The 27,660-nt window shown below is 35.0% G+C and overlaps 1 protein-coding gene across 2 annotated transcripts; it reads right to left on the minus strand.

Annotated features, from left to right (window-relative positions):
* On the minus strand, positions 1-27,372 carry ZnT49B (solute carrier family 30 member 9). Of its 2 annotated transcripts, XM_089632199.1 has the most exons (13): positions 27,277-27,340; positions 26,601-26,891; positions 24,734-24,933; positions 24,233-24,305; positions 23,689-23,815; positions 22,453-22,591; positions 14,517-14,672; positions 13,393-13,504; positions 11,586-11,796; positions 10,321-10,438; positions 7,124-7,198; positions 3,552-3,665; positions 1-1,844 (listed from the first exon to the last, which is right to left on the minus strand). In XM_089632199.1, exons 1-13 carry the CDS (start codon positions 27,314-27,316, stop codon positions 1,800-1,802), a joined length of 1,701 nt encoding a protein of 566 aa, XP_089488325.1. In that variant the 5' UTR covers positions 27,317-27,340; the 3' UTR covers positions 1-1,799. The 2 variants fall into 2 exon arrangements, with proteins under 2 accessions (XP_089488325.1, XP_089488324.1); XM_089632198.1 differs by having other exon boundaries at positions 26,601-27,372.
* Positions 27,373-27,660: the final 288 nt, after the last annotated feature.

Consider the following 27,660-nt stretch of genomic DNA (forward strand, 5'->3'; position numbering starts at 1 on the left):
TTTACGCGTAAAAATATAGCATTTTTACGAATTTATTGCGAAAATCTGAATTTAAAGGGCCCGCCGCTACGGTAATCGGTCGCGAAAATAAAGAAATAATTGGTATTAATACGAATTTACAGCTAAAATACCACCCGGATTTGAAGAGGCGGCCGAGAAAATCGATTTTCGGCGTATTTTTTTTTTTTTTCATAAAAATTCGAATTACGTGGGAATTCGTTAATTCGAAATTTGATTTTTGATGTCCCGTGGATTTCGAATTAACGAGGTTCTACTGTATTGACACTTTGTAAAAATGTTGATAATGATGATCTTTAAATTTTATTACGACCATACTGGGTGTCCGACTCTTTTGACACTTTGTTGTAACTTTGCTATCTTTTTCTTTACAGATTTCGCACCTACATAGTATAGGGGAAAAACCAAGGCGGGTGGTTTACGACATGATTGTGTTGCAAGGGCTATTTACGAAAATAATAATATAAAAATACCTACTTATCTAGTTTGTCTTTGTCGGCATATCTTTTGTTACACTTGCCGCAAGTAAAAGTAATAAAACAAAACTTTGGGACTTCACAAATCGTAAATAACAAATTTCGTTTTATTTTTGGAATTCCCTGATATTTTAAGAATATTTTAAAATTCCCTGACATTTCCCTGATAATTCCCGGTTCGGTAAAATTCCCTGATAATTCCCGGTTTTCCCGGTTTTCCAGGTCTGTGGCCACCCTGTCAGCACCTATAAGATTTGCTAACACCAATTTTTTTTTCTCCCTTTTTAATCTCAGATTGAACTCCCAATGAGATAGGTCATGAAATGCCACGGCATTGCATATATAGGACAAGTGTGTATATCAGCGTGGGAATGTAGCATCACATATGTTGCGTATGTGGGACCAGGGTTTCCCAAACTTTAACATTTTTTTTTTTAATTTGTGAAAAACATTTTTCTAAAAAAAGAAGCTAAATTTACAATAAAAGTTTTACTTGATTTACAATATTATTTTTTTTTAAAACTATTATTTAGTACAGCATGACAATATTTACATAAAATTACAAAACACATTTTGGAAACTCTGAAGAAAAAAAATATCTAAGTACATACAATAATTTCATATTCTGTTATACATAATGATTTTAATGGAAGATTTGAAAATCATGAGTTAAGAAGATTTGACAAATTACATTAAATGTACATTCATAACTTTTAATCTGAGAAATCAATCTTTTACAAGGTGACTGGCAATTGATGTGAAATATAGAAAAATATAGGGGACATTCATAAAATTTAAGAACTACAATAATGGCTTTTTGTAAGACACAATGACCTCATTTTTCTTAAGTAAGATGGTTGTTACAATAATTTATTATTTGCTATAATATAGTTCAGAATCATTAGTCAAATCACTGGACGGCCTGCATAGTACGAAGCCTAAACATTTGCATAATATTCATAAAAGCTTATTGCTGATTGCTTTATATTGCCTTCAAATATTTCGCATCGAACACCAGTCAACATGTACAACACACAAATTAATGAAGCTCTTAAAATTAACATGAACATAAAAAAATTAGCTAATTTTAATTACGGAGTCTAATACATACATAGTTATGTTAATGAGTTTATAAAAATAAAAATTATTCAGTGCTAGTACGGTGTGCTTAAAATATAAAGGACAACAATATTAATTAACAAGTTTTAATAATACAACATGTGGGGAATCATTGATTATAAAGATTTTGAATTCAATATGTACAGAAATTTATAAATATTAAAAGCTAAAACACATTTTAATAATTTACAAAATTTCCAGATCACAGTGTCGCACAAACGGGAATCGTTTCTGTAAAAAAAAAAAAACAAAAAATTGATGTAATGTTTTTTTCACGTGTGGAATAAAATACACAAATAAATGAATAAATAAATATGTAAACGTTCGTTTGTTAAAAATCTTAAATCATTCGAATATGCGTGTGGTTTTATATACCTATACAGGTGTATCGGCACGTACCCGACAAACTTTAACCAGCTATTCCTTAGCACATTTGGAGTAAAAAATGTTATGGGCACTTTGCTGTCCGGTAACATTTTTTTTTAATAAAAAATTTACTATTCATATTTTCACCACATGCCACCAATGTTTTATCCTTTGTCAAAGTTTGAAAACCAATCTGGCAATATTTTGTTCGAGTTTCGTTGAATAATGTACGTACGTACCTACATTGGCGCTCTTTTACAATCACAACGAAATGGCGTGGCACCATTCGTTTCATTTTTAACTATTATTATTTAGTGTGTATGAAAGAGCGAAGACGCTTTTTTACACACTTGCTAATAACAGCAACAATTCCAATGACAGTGACGGAGTGTGGATTTTTTATTTATTTTTTGTTTTTAATGGAAAAAAAATGTTACCGGACAGCAAAGCGCCTATAACATTTTTTACTCCAAATGTGCTGAGGAATAGCTGGTTAAAGTTTGTCGGGTACTTGCCGATACACCCTGTATAATATAGGTATCACCTGTGACAGTTAAAAAAAGGTTTTTTAGGGGGAATTTATAAATAAATAAACATTTCAGTTCTGAATGGTGGTGGGTGTAAGTATGGCGTTGAGGGCGGTCACGCACTTCTTGTTTCATTCACATTCATACATTGCCCCATACATATTCTTTTAGTATTCTGATTGTTTTAATACAAACCAGCAAACCTGCAACAGTTATAAAATACAGGGAATTATAATAATTTTTAACATATTTCTATGATTTAAGATTTGATTCTTTTGATCGTGCCTTGTTTTCCTAGGGCGTCCATGACTTTGAATGCTGTAGAAATGAGATCTCTGAGGCCTATGTGTGGTAAAACCGATGACCGGATAACACATCACAATGACAATTCAACACACTGATAAAAAGTGTTATAAAGTTAAGAAAATTGATGAAACAAAAACTAAGTTAAATAGTTACAAATGTAACCTATTTAACCTAATTTTTGTTTCATCACTTTTAATGACTTTACATCATCGAAAGGTTTGTTGAATTGTCATTTTGAGGAGTTATCATGGAACCGGCAAAACCATGTATGATTGTGTGAGAAATGTGGTGATCCGCAAACAATGAAGGTCTGATGTAAGAGTAATGAGTAAGATTAAGAAAGAAACGCTTAGATGGTTTGGGCATGTAGAGCGAATGAGCGAAGAAAGGAGTGTAAGGAGAATATGACGCTAATGTGAATGGTAGCTGAAGTTGGGGACACCCGAGGAATACATGGCATGATAAAGTGTATCAGATACTTGAGTCGGGCCATGTCAAGAGTCAGAATATTAGATGAGCGGTCAAACCTGGTTTGACTCACTTCTACAGCTTAGTCTGCACTCATCTTCTGCCAGCTTCATGCCTCAATGTCTTACATCAGGGTTGGTAATAGCACTCCGTTATGGACCGTTAACCATGCCTCTTGGATATTTTTTTATTAGTAATTACTGAAATCACTATACTTATATCTTTGAATTTTTTTTGAAAGTTACTTTGAAAATTAATTAATGTTGCTTACCCTTAATTTTAATTCAATTCGATCAATTTCACCTCCCATCATATCAACAATATTCTCTCCATGTTTCAGCATAAAACCTTCCAGTTCATTGATGGTGACGAGCTTCTTTATTTCCTGGAAGAAAAATAAATTTAAAAAACAGGTTTTTTTTTGTTTTAAACCGTATTAACCTCCCAGGCTAATTTGTTTACCTATTACCATTAGAGACAATTTGTTCGCTTTTGGAAACAGCTCATATGGTCTCATAGAAATTGTTGCATTTCCCTTACTGTAATGGTGAAAAATATGAGCTAAGCGGTGTTAGAAAGAAACATTTTACTTTTTGTCTGTCTGTAAATTTGTTTATATGTTCCTTTGCCATTTGAAGATGGTGGCCGTTTTAATTGTTCAGTAAAGATTATTTTTCCAAATGTGAAATCATTGTGTTTTCAATTTCATCAATATTATGATTATGTGTGAAGAAAGTTTGAAATGAATTGTCATTGAAATAGTTACATTCTTTGGACAAATTGTATAATTCCGAACTCGAAATAAAAAGTAACCTAAATTAAATATGGTTTATAATTAAGTAGGTACTAGGTATTAAAGATTTCTGAGAAAATGTTGGTTTCTACATTTAAATAAGGGAAATATAAAACATGTTTTTTTCTGGACGCGTGACGCGACTAGTTCTACTGTTCACAGAAGAACTAGTCAGAAAGATTTTAAAGATCTTAACCTGTCCGGTAGTATGACCGTACAGGTATGGCGAGACAAAAATAGTTCGTAAGGAGTATGACCGTACCCGTACGGTAGCGCCTAAAATTAATTAATTATTGAATTTCTTCCGGAGAACTGAAAGTTACTGCCATCTAGGGACAATTTGTCATAACTTTGATTGCATGAAAACACTCTACATTTCACTAGTTAGAAGCCAAGTGGAATATAATTCACCTATTTGGTCTCCTTTCTATAAAGTACACTCTAACAAATTAGAACGGGTTCAACACAAATTTCTTAGGTACTTAAATTTCAAGCTTAAAATTCCAATAGAAAACATTAATTATGTAAATTTGATGAATGGACTTAATTTAATTACGCTGTCTGACAGAAGAACCATTTCAGACCTAATTTTATTATACAGAGTCATGAACAACCTTATTGACAGCCCTGCCATCGTTGCTGCTATTAAACTCTATGTACCGACAAGAAATACTAGACAAAATACAACATTCTTTTGCGACACATATAAAACCAACTATCAGTCAAACTCACTTACCAATAGGATGCATGATTTGGGCAACAAGTTTGGTGGTATTATAGATATATTCCATGATTCCCTTTATAATCTTAAATTCAAATTAAACCAACACTTTGTGGAATCATACAAATTATTGTAATAGATTTAACGATTAGATATGTTATTGTAATGTTTTATATTATATTTTGTTCTTTGTTATTGTTAAATATTATGTTGTTTAAAATGTTTCTTTACGCCATATTCTTCAAAAACTACTTGTATATTTTTTTTAAATTCTTCACTTTTATAACTCTTAGTATAAATTCTAACTCGATAACTTATGTAAAACTTATTTATAATCTATGTAAAAGCCCCTATGGGCGTATAACAACAACAATAAACAATAAACAATAAACTTGCAAAAGTTTTTAGCGATTTAGGTATATTACCAATGGAGTTATTCACAATTTAAATATTCCGTGACGTCACCCTCTGGCAGATGGTGGTAAACAACATTTTTATTGCGAGCAACGTCTTGTGTGAAGTGAAATTTGTGGTTTTTTTTTTTTTTACTCTGAATAACATCATCTTGCATTAAAAATTACCTCACGTGTTTGGATGTGAATATTTATTACATATATTGTACCAATAGTGTTTTTTTTCAGTTTGAATACAGTTTTTGACAGTTTGAACTAAATTCAATGTGTTAATCTTAGTGCTGTGAACTATTTGAAATATTATTCGTTATACTGTTACAGTAGAACCCCGTTAATTCGAACCCCGATAATTCGAGAAAAACGCGTAATTCGAGAAAAACGCAAGATTCGAAATTTTCGCCAAAAAAAATTCCGCAGAAAATTTTTTTCATACAAAATGATTTTTTAATTCGAAATTAGTTAATTCGAAATTAATTTTTGTCCGTGCACGAAAATTTGTTTCAAAAAAATTCATTCGAAAAAATTTGATTTTTGCAAAAATAAATCATAATATTTCGTAAATGTGAATCTAAAAGTCAACCGTGGCGGTAAAACGCCGAAAAATGTATTTTTACGTGGTTATACATCGTCCTAATTAGTATTATTATTTTGTAAATTTGAATCGATTTACACTGGAATGTCGTATTTTTTCAAATTTATTTAGAATATCAGGGTTTGAAGGGATATGTCGTAGTTTTACGAATTTACACCAAATATCTGAATTTAAAGGGTGGGCCGCGAAATTTCGATTTACGCGTAAATGTATCGTACATTTACGTATTTAAAGGGTCGGCCGCTACGGTAATCGGCCGCTAAAATAAAGAAATAATTGGTATGAATACAAATTTATTCATAAAATACCACCGGATTTGAAGAGGCGGCCGAGAAATTCGATTTTCGGCGTATTTTTTTTTTTTTTTTTTCCTAAAGTTTCGAATTTTGTGGGAAATCTTCAATTCGAAATTTGATTTTTGATGTCCCGTGGATTTCGAATTAACGAAGTTCTACTGTATTATCATTGATATTTTATTATTTTAGGTTATTCATAATTTGGACAGTGGTTTACTGTGATTTTACTTTGTGTTTCGTATTGATAACTTGTTCAATTTATATATATTTTACGAAGTGGAAAGAAACCACGGAGGCTGAAATATATACATACCCACGTTTTTAGCCACTATTATGCTTATGGGACTACTGGGAAAAAAACTCGCTGAAGAAATACTGAAAAAATAATCCAATAATTGAAACACCTTTTTTCAAAGTATTATTTTCGCAAGATAGATTTTTTATTTTGCTCCGAGCTCTTCATTTTTCTGATAATAACTGATAAATTATTATTAATTATTGACTGCATATACATTGAGTGCATCTATGTATTTACCTTTGTTGAATTTTTATAATGAAAATACAATAGTGTTCGTGTATATAGTAATACGTATATGTAAGTGTGTGAAAAAAAGTTGTTCTTCCCCCCTTGATCCCCTTGGCATCATTCAAATTGTGGTAAGTGAATATGATTTTTATTAAGTAAAAACAAAAATCTGCTCCGATTTCGATGGTTGGCGATTTCTGCAAAACTGTTTTTATTTTTTCCTTCTAAATGGCTTAGTATGTATTTGTTTTTTCGTGCTAGTTTCTAAGTATTTTTTTTTTCTTTTTTATACTCTACCAGGTAGCATTTAAATTTCTCTATATTTTGATTATTGAAAAAACTCCCTCCAGCGGTACTGTTTTCTTTCCAGAAACTCACTACCGGACAGGTTAATTTGATGGCAGCAAAATTACATTCACATTTTACTCAGATGATTTAATTTAAGAGTTCTTAGGTCTCTCTGGTACCGAGTGCCACAGTAAAAATATGTCATGATACTTACATCAAGCATTGTATTGAGATCTTGCTTATCCAAGTATGATCTGGTCAGTTCTCTGCCATCGAAATCCAATTCAGCCTAAAAAACATACAAAAATTATTATTTTTCATTAAATTCACGGACACAACATCTATTGATGTCATTTTAGAGGAGATGTAAATGACACGACACAGCAGTTGACAGAAAGCCATGTTTTGTATTGTACTAGCATGTAGCCCGTCTATTTGTGTCAAATGACAGCCAAAAACATAAGCCTTGAATAAACACATGATTTAGAATAACAGAAGAGTGTATACTGCAAAAACTGAGTCATAAATACCTATGCTATTAGTTTTAAATCACTAGTTATAAATCTTAGATGTAATTCACGAGCTATTTATAAGTCTTAGTGGTAAGCCACAAGTTATATGTATCGGTAATTACTAGTTATAATTAGCTGTAAACCATTACATAGTAACAAACTGTCCTAAGTCTGAAGATTTTCAAGTGAGAAGAGCCAAGATGGCAAGAAGACAGGATAAATAATGGATAGCCATATGGAGGGGGAATTCTAAGATAAAAATAATAATTTCACCTTAAAATAACTTTATTATCAAATTTTATCCATCATTTTTTGTGAATGAGTTATGTATAAAAAAAGAGCTATAATATCTGAAAAAAACAAGCTAATTAAGCTTATTTTTTTAAAGTGACTTATTTATAGCTAAATTTATATATTTATTCATGTTATCCACAAAATGGTTATGCACCAATATATTACAGAGAAGATTACAAATGTGAGGTACATGTAAGTATAAAAGGTCACAGAGACAAATTTGTAACATGCGTCAAAAGATAGTTGCTAAACTGTATACTTATATAAGAGAATATACATTTATATATAGGTAATGCATAAACCTCTTTGGTACTTTTCTATTTTTAGGATATGGTTTTGTTCAGAAGGGGCCCATTGAGTGCACTATGAAGTAATTATTATTACGCGTGACAGCTGTTTCGCCCTCTGAAGGCATTAAAAAGGCATTAAATATAATTCGTTCACCCCTACTAGATATCTTCAAACCTAGTGCAAATATGAGTGCACTATGAAGTACTTAATTATGCTATTAAAATAACCCTATGAGTCATCGTTTGGGAATAACTAACATAAAGACATTCAGTCAAATTTAAACATTACACTAATTGGGGAAACTTTGCTGAGGTAATAACCATTAATAATTTCTAATATTTTACTCAGAAATCAATTAAGAAATCAGTAATTGAAATTAAAATACCTACCTAGAAATAATATAAATGTATCGTCTGTAAGTGGGCTACCCACAGTTTGATAATGCCTTCAGAGGGCGAAACAGCTGTCACGCGTAATAATAATTACACATTATCTTGGTCTTTTTTAAACTTTTTACGGCTGAAAAAATTTGTTCGATATGAAGAAAACTCTTTCAAACGTGGCTGAATCACATTTTACTGCGCAGAAAGTGATATAAGACATAAAAATGCCCAGATTCCAGATCCACTTGGTTTTTACGGGTGGTCATTGGCAGAGGGTGATAGGAATATAAAATATATATTATCATATACACCTCGCGTTAAAATATGAGGTCTCTGATGGCCAAAAAATGGTACCCGGTCGAGTGAAAAGGTCCGACTCTGCTATTTTTTTGATGGAAAGAAGTATGAATATTACAGAAATTTGAATTATTAGATGGATCATATCTAACAATCTTACCTTTTTGAAATGAAAAATACTTCCAAGGTGAGCGAGAAGGTTTATTAAGATAACCAAAAGGCTGTTCATGAATCCTTCATGAATACATTATTTAGAAAAAACAATGATCGAAATAAAATAAAAACACTTTTTTATTTATTTTTATGGATCATTAGATCACTCTAAAAAAACGAAAAATACCCAGCAGAAAAGCTACGATTTATTTATTTTTTGGAATAACTTCATTAAATTATTCCAAAACATAGTAGAGTAGCGCCCCGGCAAAGCGAAGGTGCTGGGTTTTTTCTGATTCAAATCTTCGTTTGAGAATCGCCAATATTAGCATCAATAATTAAATAATTTTTTATTTATGGGAGTATTTCACCATCCTCTTGATAGCTTATCTCGTATATTAATAAATAAATACTCGCAATAGGTAGAAAACTCGGCTAACTTATCCGATATATGGCAACTATTCATAGATTAGAGCAGAGGTTCCCAAACTTTTTTGCCCCGTAGACCACTTGCCAGATATTTTTTTTCCGTAGACCCCCTGCCTGCCGAATATTGAATTTTCCTAAAACTATTAACGTCCCATATGATAATCATTTATTTTTTTAGTAAAAACATTCCATTCCCTTGCCTGCCCTACAACCGGGTGGCGATATAATTCCTCTGTTTTTGCATTGTGCAGACAGAGGCGCCCTTGTGAGAAACGGGAATTTCTTTCTGTAGCTGGCCCTACAGAATTGCCCCTTAAGTTCTTTGTTAGCGCTTATTCCGATCAGTTCTTCTTGTCATATGATATCCGATTCTTCAACATTCCATTTCCACAGTCAAAATGTCCTTAAACTTAGTTTTGAAGTCTGTGTGAAGTACATCTAAATTTTGAACGTCATTATTACCCTGGACGTTTTTCAAAAACAATTCAGCTTCCAATGTGCAATGTTTTGGTTCAATATGTTAATTCTGACGAGAAAAGGAACATAGACTCTGTTTATATACCTCAATAAACAACTTTACGATTTATAAACATAAAAATATAAAATAAGTAATTTCTCAGTTAGTATTACTTAAACTGTGTTATTTGTGTTAGGTGTATTGTGTCATTTATGGAACTCCTAAATATTGAGTTGAGGTAAATGGGGGTCCGCTCGTATGTACCCCCATTTGAATCTCGTGGACCCCCAATTTTTTTTCTCGCTGACATAGACCCCCAGCAAGCCGATATCGACCCCTGGGGGTCCATATAGACCACTTTGGGAACCTCTGGGTTAGAGTACCGAATAATAAACTCGGACTTTATAAATAAATAAATCGTAAATCGAAAAATACACTATCCTACGGATAAGCTATCTAGAGGATGGTGAAATACCCCCTTGGTGATAAGTTATTAGTTAGATAAATAACTAAGTTGTAAAGCGCCTTTGGATGGCGCTATAGAAATAATCATTTATTATTATTATTACACTCATTAGAATAGTGATACACATACCTTGTATCGAACCAAATTGCTTCCCATATCGATTCCCTTCACGTCATGGATGGCTCTTATCATCACATCTGATTCCAAATCCAAGTTGATTTTATCAAGCTGTTCCTGCGGAATGGACCTGCAAACATAAAAGAAAATGTTTACCCAATAGTGGTGGTAAAACTGTCTTCTTAAAAGAAATAATGCTTAATTATTTGACATAGTAATAAACAGCTACTATATTCTTAAACAGTAGTCCCTTTTGAATCTCTCCTCACTGATGCAAAATGGTGACCGGGTATCTCATAAAAAAAAATGACAATTCCACACACCTACAAAAAGTGATATAAAGTCATGAAAAGTGATGAAACAGTAACTAGGTTAAATAGGTTACATAGGTAACTATTAAACCTAGTTTTTGTTTCATCACTTTTAATGACTCTACATCACTTTTTAAAGGTGTGTTGAATTTTCATTTTGATGAAATATCAAGGAACCGACTGCTAATCATAATTTTATCAAAGACTAAAATGGGCAGAGAATCTCTGTTTAATGTGTACTCAATAAGGAAATCCAGTCAAATTTAAAAAAAATATATATCAATGTTCATTTACTAACTTTAACACCATTTTTTTTTTTTACAAATGTTGATTTAATAGTTGTAACAATTTTCAAGTTTGCATTTTTCGAAACCCGCCAAAACGATCAAAATCAGACGGGGGACGCGTGATGTCGTATGTACCTCGATTTTGTCGGTTAACACTAAGGTCAATCCCACTCGGGTCAGTGTGAAATCAAGAAATCTCAATTTAAATATTTAACAAGATTTTCAAAACGCATAACGAAAGTAACCCTTGTGCTAGCCTATGCATCGCAACTATGCACAAAATTGTCTGCATTCTAATGCACGCGGCCAACCAAGAGATGCAAGTTCTGTCGGAACCCGTCGACCAATCACAGGGCATTTATATGCATCTCTTACAGTTTTAATCGTTTTTAAATGATAATTACAAAAAAAAAACTTATGTATTCGGAATAAGCATCTGTTGATAAATAAATATGTTTTTTAAGACATAGTATTTTTCACTCAAGTTTCTTATTGTGAAACATTCTAAATGGCGCTTATCGTTGATTTGATATTCTTCTAATGTGATGTAGTTTGAAAAACCTCAACCTAATTGTAACCATGAATGTGCTCAAAATACCGATGTTTTGTCATTGAATTCCAATGCAATTTCAACTTTTGAGGAATATTAAATTCATGCAAATATGAAAGAATGTATTACCTGCCGACCAGTGCCCCCACATTGGTCAGTATGATGAAGGAGGCCACACAGCCCAGGATGGTGCCTACAAAGAGGCTGCCGCAGGCGTCCCACTGCGAGTTGCCAGTCAGGGAAGACAGCCCCATGAAACATGCGGCCACTGCCACCCCTCCTACGGCAGCCATGTCCTCCAATAGTACCACATTGACAGAGGGATCTGAACCTCGAAGCACTGGAATTATTTCATCAAAATATAAACAGGCATTTTTTTAGTTTGATAATCTCAGGGCCTTCTGCATATGACCTAATATCTGGGAATGCTGAGAGGATGGTCAATTTAGGGAGAGGAATAAGTGAACATGAATTATTGCAAATAGTGGCGGTTTACGGTCATCCAAAAAAATAATAAAACCTCCGTTCACTTAAAATCTGTTCATTTTTTGTTAGAACTGCAAATGCTGACGTTAAATTGAAGGCTTTGTCAAACAACATTATCTAAAAAAATATACAAACTATTCTAGGTCTTAAAGTCAAACCACATTATCTACAAAATAAACATTCAAAGAATTCAAGGGCGTAAGTCCAGAAAAAATAATATTAATGCTAATTATTTAGAAAATTAATGGTACTAATGTGTGATAAAGAAGAGAAATATCATAACATATTTTATTTTTTTAAATCAATAAAGCAAACAAATGTAATGATTTTGATATGTGATGACAACACATGTGACGAAAGTGACAACAAGCGAATTTCGTAAAGTTAATAAGTCACATGCTCAATGTATGTATATGTTACTGAAGGGGGCACCGCACCATATGAAGAATATTTAATTTTTTGGAATAACTTAGTGACTAAACCCTCAAATTTTAATATTTAATTATTGAAGACATTATTAGCGATTCCTAAACAAAAATCTGAAACAGAAAAATCAGAAAAAGATACGGTCACATCTAGGACTGGAACCTAGGACCCTTGCCTTGCCGGGGCACCGTTCTACGTTCTTTACGCTCGGTAGAGCGGTGCCCCGGCAAGGCAAAGGTCCTAGGTTCCAGTCCTAGATGTGACCGTATCTTTTTCTGTTTTAGATTTTCATTTAGGAATTGCTAATAATGTCTTCAATAATTAAAGAATATTTAAGCTTTGGAGATAGAGAGGCTCATACCTTTCGCCATACGAGACACAATATTTGTTTGTATGATGTATCCCAGGCACAGATTGTCCGTTGGAGCATTCTGGATTCTGCTCTTATTGACAGACTTTTGGCTGTTCAAAGTTTTGTGTTATCCGGTGTTGCTATATTTACGAGTTCCCTGCACAAACGTTCCTTAGATAAAATTGCCACTAGTTGCAAGAGACTCTTGTTGTAGGAGGGAAAAAAAAACTAATAGGTCGTTCCAGAACTGAGCAGCTCAACCGGAGCAAAAGAATAAAGTCGTAAATTAAGCGTTCTTAACCGTGACACGGGTTATGTTAACAAAATGAATGTATACTGTTGTAGTTTTACTTATATTACATCAAGTGAGTCATGCTTACGAGCTAGTAGTCCAGCGAGTGAATTATCCTCTGCAAGCAGTACGCATTTAAAACCAATATTTCTTGGAATGGAATAGAGAAGGAGGGAATCAGATAGTTTTGAAAACGTCACCACATGGAAAATAAAAATGGTATTATTACTAGGCGCCATTTGGCTGAAGACCAGGGCTGCGTACGACTACTTATGAAAAGGATATCAGATTATCAGAGGCCACTAATTAAAGCATAAGAAAATGAGAACATGTTAGGGAAAAAAATCAAATGAAATGCCAACTCTGTCAACAATACTTGCCATATTCTCTGAAGGACAGATCAGCCTCTTTAGCACCTTTTTTGATAGCATTTATGGCCATAATTAATGTAGCACCTTCCGAAACTATAGCACCACCCAAAATGAAATATGCCTGAAATGGAAAAAATGAATATGTACATATATTTTTTAGAGAATTTTAAAGGAGATGATAAAATTGCATTGAATCTTTTGACCGCTTACTGCTTCATATGATGTGAAAATAATTTGTTGCTCATCTATCTATCTACTGCTCCAGTTGAGCATTTATGGCATAATAATATTTAAATACTAAAAAAACTTTTTAACATGATAATTAAGGCAAAGCACTTTGTAAAGGGCATCAGATATCAAACAAAATCACACATTTTTAGGTCTGGTGGCGAGAAAATTGAAATCGTCAATTAATTCCGCATGCCTATTTCGATTTACGCAAAGAAACACCGCCAAAATTTCATTTTATTTTGTGAAAGGCACAAATAAAAAAAATAAATTTAAAAAAATTCTAGGTGATCAAATTTTCAAACCAAAACACGACTTTGCAATGCATGGTCTTAGCTCTGATTCTGTTAAAATGTTCCAATGCTACCAATGTGCAAACATAGAACTCTACCCGCTGTGGAAAACAGGGCAAAGAATTTCTTCAGTTCATATTGTCTTTTAGCGATGGGTCATGACTGATTTAATTAAGAGCGGGAGCCACGGTGCCAGCTCAATATTTTCATAAGGCTCAAAGAGTCGACTCAATTGAGTTACGACTCAATTGAATGGGAGTCGTGAGCATAGAGTGTATGAGCAATGAGAATACTGTACTCGCCCAATGGGACTTGCCGATACGGCTCCCCCGGCACGGCTCTACCGGTACAGCTCCCCCGCTACACGGCTCCCGACTCCCAGCGTAAGCACGTGAATGATCTTACGGCTCTTGGTGCTGGTACGCTGCTCGAACCACGAGAAAAATAAGATGCTAGATACTTAGTAGGTTTAGGTACGTATGTCCAAGTCCAGATGTCGTACTTTCAGTCAAATAGAGCTAGCTTAATTGTACGGCTTGTTCATGAATGACTCATCGCAATTTTCTATCCTATTTTTAGTTTAGGTTTAATCCGAGAAACTTAGTGACTCACCCAGTAGAAAGAAGCTACAGGTTGAGGGTTGATGAGGCCCATGAAGCCGTGGTAGTAAGACAGGCCGGTTCCAACGCAGAATATTCCCACACCGGATATTAAGGAGGCCACATATCTCATGTTGGTATAGCCGTATGGGTGATTGGGATCTGCTATCTGAAATATACATAGTTATATAGCCACAAAAAGCCCCAGAAATGATAATACGTGTGATCAACAAGCAACCGACATGATACTCCTCCATTCGATTCTTCATCGAGTAGAATGTCTTAAATATACATCAACACCATCTAAAATTTATAAATACATAATTCAGATAAGATTCAAAAGAAATATATAATTCAAAGATTACACAAGAAAGAAAATAACAGAAGATAATAAAAGCAAAAAGAGTAGACGGTCTACAAAATACATCTTCTGTGGTCACTCACTCACTCATACATCTATCGATAGCCACTATATTGCAAGAGTAGGTTGCGAGAGCGGGTCACGGGAGTGTGTCGCGAGATGATATATGAAGTGATGATGCTGATGAAAAAATAACCCACTCGCTCTTTGGTGGCTCTTGAGCGGGTCATTCACGATCGACCCAGGACAAGTCTAGAATGTCCCATCGAAGAATTTCTTGGTCTGCAACCAGCAGCCAAGAGAATTTTTTTTAAAATTTTTATTATGATTTTTATTTCTGAGAATTTTTATTTTATTTTTATTATTTTTATTTCAATATTGCTTAAAAAAATTAGAACACCGGCGGTTGTTCGAATTTCCAACCACCATAGACAATTAGAGAATCTTTCAAGGACTATCATTATTATATTAATTCTATGTTATATTATTTTTCTTGAATTAACTTTTTTAATGCCAGTAGGTAGAAGTGTAGATGTGCACAGCAGGCCGTGAATTTTTAATCAAAATAAATCATTTTTAAATCTTATTTTTATAAATTAAAAACATTACACCTTGAAAGGATATTTAAATGACTTACCAAATTTATTCAATTTTCGACGTTTTTGCTTCCCTTCACTTAGATAAATATATTTTTAAAAAAACGGGACATATGTATGATACAGAGGATCAAAGAAGAGAGAGTAAACTCGCTATTTTTCTATGGCTGGCCTGCTGGGCACGGCCAAGAATGCGAGTAAACTCGCTCTTGGCACAGAAGCGGTTAATTGCGAAACAACACAAAATTAATTAAATTAAATTTACTTGTGCATGCCGGGATTCGAACTCGCGACTTCTAGATCGCTAATCGAGAGTCTTACCCCTCGGCCATGGAGGCCACCAAACGAATTATTAATATGTACTTGTGTAATATTTCTGGAATTGAACACACTACTACACACTACGCCTGAGTGGGACCCAAACGCGATGTCAACTCAGCCACCGACCGGTCAATATTATTCCAAATAATTGCAAAAGTTTACTTTTTAAATGCTTTTATTTCACTTGATCGGGCATCTCTGACTTCTTTCACCATTCACTACTGTGTACCACAAAGTTACTGTTAAAAAACTAGAATACCTCATCTTTAATTCGACTGTGTATTTCATTTCGGTGCAGATATTGCGTTAAGTATTACTCGGGCGTCCCCAACTTTTTCGACCATTCAAACCATCTCTTTAAACACTTAATAAGAACAAATTTTGCAATTTTCAGTGATATCGACTACTTTTCGAGTTTTGTGAGCGCAAACATATGCAGGCTAAATTTTTATATACAGGGTGTCCGGAAACTCGTTGTTTCTGCTATCGTGGTACGAGAACACGCCGTCAGATGGAATGCAGGAAAACACTTCTTCTTCTTGACATATAAATTTATTAATTCACAATATAATTGCAGAGGATCTTATTTTCCTCTGCTTAAACTTAAACTGAAAGAAATAAAGGTCTAGTTTCCTCTATTCTTCAGTTTTCCCTAGGTTTACATAAACCTAGTAATTATCTCACGACTGACTGCCTAGGTACGCATGTACCTACCAGTTATTTCAACACTCGCTCCTCCGTAGGTACGTCTGTACCTACCCGTTATAGCAATACTCTAATACTGACCTTTTTCTGGGAGGTATCTGTATTTAAACTAAATTCTGAAGGACGTTTTACAAAATAAAGATGTTCCACCCGCTCGTTGGCAAACAACATTCTTAACATAAATAAAATGCACTTTAACTATTCTTAATGATACAAACGTGACTTAAACAATACAAATATTTTAAAGGAATTATTGGGAGATGAAACTTTATTTGGGGTTTTTATTACTATGGGACAGGGGTGGGAAAGGTATTGGCAAATATTTTTAGGCATAATGGTTTAACTAGGGTCATCATAAAATAGATAGCGCACAGCTCTATTTGAAAACTGCCGCCGCTTGCAGTAAAATGTCACCAATTCTTAAATCATAAATGATACAAACAAGGCAATATGTTTATAAAAATACCAGGCCAAAGAATTGTTTTATTGTAGGGTCGAATCTGCAAATGTGGGAAGCTACATTAACTTTGAAAATACGAACTATGGGAACGGGCCTCCTGAAGGCTAAATTTTATTGAGCAATATGTAATTGTCGCATTCTGGAAGATACATACCTCCTCCCGTGAAGATTCTTCACAAAATAGGCAAAGAATGCGACTGTTATCTTTGTTAGGTACCTACTGCTTGTCTACGAAAATTATCAGTTAAATTTATTAAAATATCTGAAATACAAATATTTATGCTGCTTTTAAAACTAGAAATTCCGTGGAATATGTAAATCTTATGACTAAAAATTGTGTAGTAGGTAATGTCTTAAACTAGAAATTCCGTAAAAAATGTATATCTTATGACTAAAAATTGTGTAGTAGGTAATGTCTTAAAACTAGAAATCCCGTAAAAAATATTTATCTTAGGACTAAATGGTTGTAGTAGGTAATTTCGCATTCACCTCCCCCCGTGAATTCATTTCACCTAGCGGATAAAAAGAATGCGATGGTTGTATCTTCAATACTGCTACTTTAGTAGCCGGTCTGCGAAACGTACCGTGATTTGTTTGAATATCTACAACGCGGACTTGTCCATCGGCTCCGGGGTATACTTTTACTACCATACCCTTTGGCCAGGTATTCCGGGGCAACGTGTTGTCACATAGGATAACTACATCGCCTACCTTTATAGGTGGTATCACGTCATGCCATTTAGAACGTTTTACCAGTGTAGGTAAATATTCTTTTACCCATCGTGACCAAAATTGGTCGGCAAAAAATTGTGCAATACGCCATTGCTTTTTTAGGCATAAATCGCCGTGATCAAAGACCCCTACGCTTGGGGTGTCATATTTATAACCTAACAGGAAATGATTTGGTGTTAGACTTTCAAAATCCTTGCTATCGAGAGAAACGTGTGTGAGTGGTCTACTATTAACTATATTTTCTGCTTCTAACAGCAATGTGTGCAAAGTATCCGGGCGTGGTGCTTGCTCGCGTAATATGGCGTAAAACGTAGTTTTAATTGGTTTTATTAGACTTTCCCAGGAGCCTCCGTGGTGAGGAGATCCTGGCGGATTAAATTTCCAATTTATTTTCCTTACCGACATTTCGTTATTTAATTTGTCCTGGTTTAGAGATGATAATGATTCTGATAATACCTTATCAGTACCTCTAAGGTTTGTTCCATTATCACTCCAAATAGTTAGCGGGTAACCGCGCCTAGCAATAAAACGTCTGATTGCTAGTATGGCGGAATCCGTAGTCAGGGAATCCGCGATTTCAATATGCACGGCTCTTGTTGATAAACATGTAAACAAAACACCGTACCGTTTTTCATTTCTGCGCCCTATTGTTACTTTCATGGGACCAAAGTAATCCATGCCTGTGTGTGTAAAAGGACGTATATGATGTTGTAACCTTTCCATAGGTAAACATCCCATTAGAGGTGCCTGTGGTTGGGCTCTCTTATTTTTGCAAGTTTGACATATATATTTAATTTTTCTAATAGACTGACGCGCATTAAGTATCCAATACTTTTGTCTTATTGCATTTAAGACGTGTTCAACTCCACCGTGGCTAGACATCTCGTGAAACTGTGTAATTAATAATTGAGCTAACTTATCTTTATTGTCGAGAATTATCGGGAAGACTGTACTTAATTGTACGTCTTCAATCGCCGCAATTCTACCTCCTCCCTTAAACCCGCCTTGAGCATGTATGTATGTAATATCTTGTTTTAATTTCTTCGCACTTTCTACTGAATTTACACTATCTATATAGTCGTTCACGTAATGTTTTGTTTTTATTGCTTCGACGGCCTGGGGATACTGAGATAAAAATTGATCCGCGTTTTTATTTTTTACGAATTGCGCCGAACAAGGTGATGATTTTGCGCTAAAAATTATAAGAAGGGAAGAAACCGCGTCACGCGCCTCTCCTTTTAACGCTTTTTGTAATGTATCTAAATTTTTGCTGTCAGATACTTTTAAGAAGTCTGTGGTATGATGGAATATTAATTTGAACGCAATCCATTCAATTGGATTGCCGTTAAACGTGGGAAGATCATTAACTTTGGGCCTGGTATTATATAAAGACATTGCCTTACCAATTGATTCCGCGAGACGGTCTTCAGTTATAGCAGGTGTTGGTCCCTGGAATCGGCCCTGCGACTCTGGCCACTGTTGCCCGTCGCGTTGCTCTGCTAAGTTGAATGGCTGCTCTGATGTAGGAAGCTCCCAGCAGCTACTGCTTGGCTGCTGATGCTGCGTCAACTGCAGCTGAAGAGATTGCCCTACCAAGGGCTGCTGATGTGATGTTCCTCTGGGTGGGAGTACCTCATACCGCCCGCCCTGCTGCTGCTGCTCCAACCGCTGTTCCAATTGCAGCGGATGAGCCCGCTCTACCCGAGGTTCCATTTGCGACGGGAGAGTCTGCCCTGCCAAGGGCTGCTGCTCTGAGGATCCTTTTGGTGGGAGTAACGCGTACCGCCCACCCTTGTGCTGTTCCAACCGCTGTTCCAATTGCAGCGGATGAGCCTGCTCTACCCAAGGCTCCATTTGCGACGGGAGAGTCTGCCCTGCCAAGGGCTGCTGCTCTGAGGATCCTTTTTGTGGGAGTAATGTGTACCGCCCACCCTTGTGCTGCTCCAACCGCTGTTCCAATTGCAGCGGATGAGCCTGCTCTACCCGAGGCTCCATTTGCGACGGGAGAGTCTGCCCTGTCAAGGGCTGTTGCTGTGCAGTTCTTGTGGGCGGTTGTAGTGATAACCGCCCATCATGGAGCAGTTCCTGTTGCTGCTCCATTTGAACTCGAAGAGGCTGTTCATCGTGATCTCCAAGTTCTGATGATGAACTGTGATGTGACTGGTCCACCCAGTCATTGACTCTATCCTCGAGAGTCCGTTGCGAAGTCCTTGATGCAGCTTCTAAAATGAGCGCCGCATGTTGCTCCTCTGCTTCCAGGACTGACATTGCTGCAGCCATCTTTGCTTCGGCAGCCTTTGCTTCAGCCATCTCCGTAAGTAGGCGGGCCTTTTGTCTCGTGATGTGCACCTTGGTTGCTGAAGCTTTTATTTGAGCCTCCATCCAGCTGCTGCTGGTTCCCGCCTTGCTGCCGCAGACAGATGACGTCTTTGAGTGCTGTCCCGCTTCCATGATGCTGCTGTTCCCGATGCGGCTCGAAGGACCATATGTTTCTGCTATCGTGGTACGAGAACACGCCGTCAGATGGAATGCAGGAAAACACTTCTTCTTCTTGACATATAAATTTATTAATTCACAATATAATTGCAGAGGATCTTATTTTCCTCTGCTTAAACTTAAACTGAAAGAAATAAAGGTCTAGTTTCCTCTATTCTTCAGTTTTCCCTAGGTTTACATAAACCTAGTAATTATCTCACGACTGACTGCCTAGGTACGCATGTACCTACCAGTTATTTCAACACTCGCTCCTCCGTAGGTACGTCTGTACCTACCCGTTATAGCAATACTCTAATACTGACCTTTTTCTGGGAGGTATCTGTATTTAAACTAAATTCTGAAGGACGTTTTACAAAATAAAGATGTTCCACCCGCTCGTTGGCAAACAACATTCTTAACATAAATAAAATGCACTTTAACTATTCTTAATGATACAAACGTGACTTAAACAATACAAATATTTTAAAGGAATTATTGGGAGATGAAACTTTATTTGGGGTTTTTATTACTATGGGACAGGGGTGGGAAAGGTATTGGCAAATATTTTTAGGCATAATGGTTTAACTAGGGTCATCATAAAATAGATAGCGCACAGCTCTATTTGAAAACTGCCGCCGCTTGCAGTAAAATGTCACCAATTCTTAAATCATAAATGATACAAACAAGGCAATATGTTTATAAAAATACCAGGCCAAAGAATTGTTTTATTGTAGGGTCGAATCTGCAAATGTGGGAAGCTACATTAACTTTGAAAATACGAACTATGGGAACGGGCCTCCTGAAGGCTAAATTTTATTGAGCAATATGTAATTGTCGCATTCTGGAAGATACACTCGTAGTACAAGCGGGAAACTGGTGAATCTACATCACATTTGGAGTCGATTTTGTAGTATATTTTTTTTTTATTTGAGCTTTCGTTATCGAGTAAATCGAGTTTGAAGTTGATTTTTTTTTTTTTTTTTTTTTTTTTTTAATCAAATTCTTATAAATTATTACTGAAGATCAAAGTACCCAACTAATTAAAACTATTTGAAAGTAAAACAAATGAAGAAACTCGGATTTGAAGCATTATTTTGAAATCACCCTTCATTTAACCCGGTGTAATCATAAAATATTTCTGCTCTGCAGGGTTAAAACATCTGTTATTCAACCCTAAACACCAGAAAAAACTTTAACCCTAAAATAGCCGAAAAATATTTTTTTTTGGTTTTTTTTTTTTTTTTTTTGAAAATGCTCAAATCAAAAAACTTTATGTTTTTTTTGGTTCCCCATGTGGTGTAGATTCTCCAGTTTCCCGCTTGTACTACGAGTTTCCGGACACCGTGTATAAAGATGGGCGCTATTAGTTTGGGTGTTGTGATGCTAATAATAGCTAAAATTAATGAACCTGCAGCTGTTATTACATTTTTAGGAATAGACTCTTGTTTGTCATTCTATGTGGGCAGGTTTTTTTCTGTAAATTTTCGAGAAGTGCCAAATTTTTTTATTTTATAATTTTATGAGTAATAATGTAAAGCAAGGAGTAAGACCAATTTTAATGATTTAAATTTTAACCCTTTGCACGCGGCCGTATCAACTGTTGTTACGGCAAAAAATCCATACTCACACGCGGCTGTATCAACAGTTGATACGGAAACTTTGAATGCCAATATTCCAGCGGTCTTTTGAAATAAATTTATTTCCCGCTCGCTTGAACATTCGTAGAACTATCACGATGCTGACATCTACAAGAATTTCTCGAAAATAAAATTGTATTTCATTAAAAAACATCGATAATCAAGTGAGCCTCTTTGCGCCTTCGAGTGCCATAGTTTACAATTTTGTCAACGGATGGCGTTAGTCCAATTTTGTTATTATATTAAGTGACATAAAATTTATGTGTCCAGTTTTAGAAAAAGTTTTCATAACAAAAAATGATAAGTGCTCGTGGTGTTCCACTTGTGTCTATCTAAGTACACACACGCCGAGTGAATGGCGGGACCACATTCAAAAGATACGGTATGTCTTTGTATGAAATTTTATGTTTTTGTTTTTATAAACATCTAAAAGTGTTGACACACGAGGATTTGTTATCATACTGTGGAGAATAATCTGTTCTGTCTATATAGTCCAATAAATCATGCCAGAATGCTATAATTTGACATTTAATTGCGTGCATGGTATTTGAAAATATGTACCGCGTACGGGTATAGATAAAACGGAGCAAATTAACGCGTTCAAAAGGTTAATTATTCAATGATTGCCGTAGTCTTGTATACAGACGTTTAGACGAACCCACCTGTCCAGATTTGTGAATTCCATAAGCAAGTATAAGCTGGTTGATGGTGTCTGCCAGGGAGTGGATACATTCAGAGAACATGCTGTGGGAACCAGTGTACAGCCAGGCAACTAACTTGAAGAGGAAATTACTGCCATTTCTGTAAAAATAATATGTACCTGTAGTGTTTCATCAAGATTTGTGGACATCGGCCTTCCTCAAGTATTTCATGTTTTATCCACATTTATCGGCTCTCACTCATTCGATTGTCAAGCCTTCACTTTTCTTTTTCTCAACCATGGATGCCACTTGATGTTATTGGAATTGAACAGTACTTTGTTATTTGTTGTTCTAGATGCCTAGCGTAGTCGCAGTAGAACATAGAATAAAGAAGCTTTATGGACGTGTTTTGTTATTTGTTTTTCTAGATACTCAGCGTAGTCGCAGTAGAACATAGAATAAAGAAGCTTTATGGACGTGTTTTGTTATTTGTTTTTCTAGATACTCAGCGTAGTCGCAGTAGAACATAGAATAAAGAAGCTTCATGGACGTGTTTTGTTATTTGTTGTTCTAGATGCCCAGGGTAGTCCTAGTAGAACATAGAATAAAGAAGCTTTATGGAAGAGATTCAAATGTTTGACCAATCGGGTCATAAATTTTCAATACAAAACTATTTCACCATGATAACAAAATTCTAATGGGATGGAGATCTACAATTTCAGGCAAGGGGAGGTGAGACAGAGTGTGCCAAATGGTCTAAAACCAAAATGTACTAATTCAGAGGTGACATTTATTTTTCTGGTTTTCTTCTTTATTCTATGTAGCAGAATAACAGTAATGTTGTTTTAACTAAATATGTATAAAAAAAATATGTAAAATTTTAACAATTACATATACAAGGTGGGGCAAAAGTCATCACTCGATTTCTTAAGTCTTTTTTCACTTTGTAAATAAAAAGAATTAGTCTGTGTTCTTGAGGAGTATGGCGATCCATGGTTTATCAATACGTGTTTCTGTTTACTTCACAATTTCAAAGTTGTATCAATTTTAAATAATTTCAAAATAAATATCAATTTTTTTATTAAAATAAGACCATTTGCTAAAATGAGAGCACTTTCCGAAAGCGTGGTGACTTTTGCGTCACCCGGTATATCTTGAGGTTCTTAATGAAAGCTTAAGACGATATAAGATATATTTAAAAGGAGCTTTCAGTAAATATTGTCGCTTGTTAGGGATGAAAAATAATAAAGTTTTTACATAGCTACGGCAGTCAGCACAACTTTTCCCGAGCGTCCGTAGAGCCCGGCCTCCGCATCCTGCACTATAGTAGAGTTTCCCATTTCACGGCGGTAATCACGCAGCCGCCTTTTCACAGTGAACACGTCTGTAACACACAAACAAAACAATACTCACTACACACAAAAGGAATTGATATAATAAGGACACACAAGTTGTAATTCAAATTAAACCATTTATGTAGTAAATCAAACTAAAAACAAATACCATATCACAGAACTTATTAAAAAAAACGTTTACTTTACACTGGCCAATTCTTATAAATCAACATTATTACCACTAGAAACAATAAAAAAGATACAAAAAGAAATTATTCTTATAAAAACCATATTACCTCCCACTAAACAATACATATATGTATTCAAACTCTATCCAGTCACACCTCTATCTCAAATCCATTTTACCTCCCAACAAACAACACATGTCGATGCCGGAAAGGCAAAAGCGCGTAAGCGACAATTTGCTAGCTGAGTGTATCGAACACCTAATTAGATTGATAACTTACTTTGTTGGTATCTTCTTCGGTCAATTTCTTTTCTAAGGAGTTCCTTTTTGAGATTATCTCGAGAACCCCAAATCTGCAATTTATGAAAATTGTAATTATTAATATGTTTCATTCATTTGTATTATACAGGGTGTAACAACATGTACCCAGAGTGCTCTTACCAATGATTCCTGAGCATATTTTAAGTAAAAAACGTAGATGTAATTTTGCTGTTATATTTTTTTTTTTCAAATAAATTTGTTTATACTAGACATTGCCACCGATCACACTGCTATATGCTCGACAGGATCATGTGATACGTGCTTTCTCTCCTCTGTACCGTGCTGCTGGAACGAGTTGGAGTTAACCCAACTATTCAGCTGCGACGTGTGATGGAAAAATAATTTGTTTATAATTTTTAAATATATTATCACGTAGCAAAATGAGATCAACATTTTTTACTCCAAATATGCTCAGGAATCGCTGGCTATCAATTTGGTTGTCTATATTGCACATAATTACCTCATAGGCTTTAGCTTCCACATCTCTTCTCCAGAAGACAGTGATAGGAGGTTCCAGCTCATAGGGAGACCGTCGCTTTATTTTGGGTAGAGCCTCCAGGTCTGAAGGCTTCAGGAGAAAGTCTGACATGGCTCTGGTTGGGGTGATGAAGTTACGTTCCAGGGAAGTGGCTGTCAAGTCCACGCGAACTCTTTTAGGAACTGGAACATAAAACATTATCTAATTAGAGGAATGTCAGATATTGAAAGGTTTTGATTGTTATGTATCCTGACTCCAGGTGTGTATCTCTAAACAGAGCACCAGGCGTACTACTGAGTTGCAGTAGTACGTACTACTGCAACTAAGATATTTGTGGTAGGACACTAGGGTTTGCAAGTCACGCACCTTTTTCTAATCCCGCGGGATCGCGTGATAGAATTTAGAGATCCCAAAGGGTTTTTATAAAGGGGTATTAAATTGAAATTATGTCAACATTTCATAAACATTTGTAATTAATTATTTGGTATCATTCACCTTTGGTACTAGTAATATTATAAACAGATATTGAAAATGTAACATAATAACTATTTTAAGGAGACCCAAAAATTGAATCGTAAAAAACAAACTATGAAGACTCCTGTCATATGATATTTGTGCACTGCAGCTCAGTAGCGGAAAACGATCTCTCTGCTTCAAAACTAGTTGGTGGGATTGTCATCAATAAGGTGTGTGCTGACTGAAGGTTTCTCCACATGATACCTCCGTTCTCAAAAAGGAACATCTCTGTCTTCAAAATCGATTCCAGGTCTGAGTTGGAGAGGTGCGGCTCCATCCTCTCTTCCTAACATCAAGTTCAGTACCTGGCGGCCATTGTTATTGATGTCAAAGTTATAAGGTTAGTTTTTTTTCTTCTCTTATAACCAAAATATGAACCTATGACCCTACAAAGGGTCAGTTTGGATTTTTTTTTTATTTATTAATTTTATTTTAGTAATTTGTACATTTAAGTTTACAAATTACAAATTAATTTGTTACATATAAATATACTATATTTTTTCTTGCTTGATGTGGCTCCTACACAACATCTTGAACTTTCCAATTGGGGCAGACTTTAGGTTTTCCAGCAGCGCATTATAGTATTTCATCCCTTTATATAATATACTATTCTGATTTGCCTTGTCATTTTTTGGTAGCCTGATTTCATTGCATTGATTTAAATAAAACATAAATAAAACAAAAAAAACTAGCCGTAAAACTACAAAGTGTTTCATTTTCATATAAAAAAAAACAATTCAAAATTATTATGTCAAAACATGGCATGAAGGAAAGACGTCTAATTATATGTTTTTATTTAAGCCTGTGACAGACCACGCTTCAATCAAAATACACACAAATTAATTAAATAACCCAAACTTGGAACCAACTAACCTATTTTGTGCATGTTCTCCCAACTCCAAGAAGAAAGAAAGTGTTATTTCAATAATTTGGACATATTTAGCGGTGAGTGGAGTAAAGAAACTTTATCAACAAAAAAATATCATTAAACTTGTCGAATTTCGCTGCACGCTTAATACACAAAATAATATAAATATCACTTGGTTTCGGCTTAATTTCTACAAAAAATAACTATTTATGTGGTGGGATATGGTAAAATATGGAGTTCTATTTTTTCTCAATCAAAGTTATGTTTGAAGGTTAGGAAATACACATAAATTATTAAAATAAACCAAACTAAACCATAAAAACCTATTTTGTATATGTTTTCCCAAACCCCCGACTTAAATAGTTGTCTCCATTAGATATTAAGTTAAAATCAAGTCTGGTTTTTTAAAGAGCCTTTGCATGCAGCGGAATTGGACAAGTTTATCAAAATACCATGTTTATTCACCTTTGGGTGGTTCTTCTACCAACGGTTTGGTAACTTCTTCCTTTTTGAAGGTTATACTGGTTATTGACGAATCTGGTCCTATTCTAGCTTCGGCTATCAACTTCTTTCCATTTGTAGTTATTTCAACCTGCTTCACCAGATCCACATCTTTCGTGACGATCTTGTTCGGATGGGCTAAGATAACATTTTTAAGAGTTTCTAACTCTTTGGATTTATTAACGGGGAGATCATTTTTCTTATTTTTATTTTCCGTTTTATCGGAATCCGGGATCTTGGCATCATTCTTTGGATCTTTGGTGGAGTATAACACTTTATTAATATACGCATACCTAGAGTTTAATTCCCGATTGACAACAAAACTTCTGTAATCGGCGCCCGATTGCCTCCGAGCTAAAATATTTAAATGGCGTATCAAGAATTTCGATCCCTGAGTTATAAATGGGTTGAAATTATTATTCGGACAGCTTGCCTTTGGGCCCAAATATTTGGCTAACAATAAGGACCGAGGCAACATAGTACCGATGTTAATGTTTACCAAAAAAAGTATTTTCCTTTACGGATGAAATGTCAATGTTTTACGCCGGATAATCGGTTAAAATTTAAGTAATAAAAACTATATAAGAGCGATTGAGCACAAAACCATTATTATTTAAAATCTTAATGCACTAAATATTACAACACGCCTGATTCAGTAACAGGCATATAGATCGTCGCATAAATAAACCACTCAGATCGTCGGTACAATTTATCAAATTTTCCACATTGTGATCGCCCGCTCTCAAGTTTGCTGTCAAACCGAAAACACATTCTTTCCAAGAATTTATGGCTGTAAAATGATATCTTTTTGTCCCTACTCGCGTTCGTACTTACTTGCTAATTTTCTTGATACAGGGCTTGTTGTTCTCAAAATATTGCTAAAGTTTTCAATATTTACGAGTGCCGAATTATTTGTAATAAAAGATGGAACTTATAATATGTCATGGACCTAAAATCCCCCAACAGAGCATTTGTGCGATTTTGTATGAATGGCATTGAAGCCAAATTTAAAGTGATGGGATTT

This window comes from Hesperophylax consimilis, chromosome 5 (genome assembly GCF_061612785.1).
Source record: "Hesperophylax consimilis isolate HC1 chromosome 5, BYU_Hcon_1.0, whole genome shotgun sequence".
NCBI classification, from domain to species: Eukaryota; Metazoa; Arthropoda; class Insecta; order Trichoptera; family Limnephilidae; genus Hesperophylax; species Hesperophylax consimilis.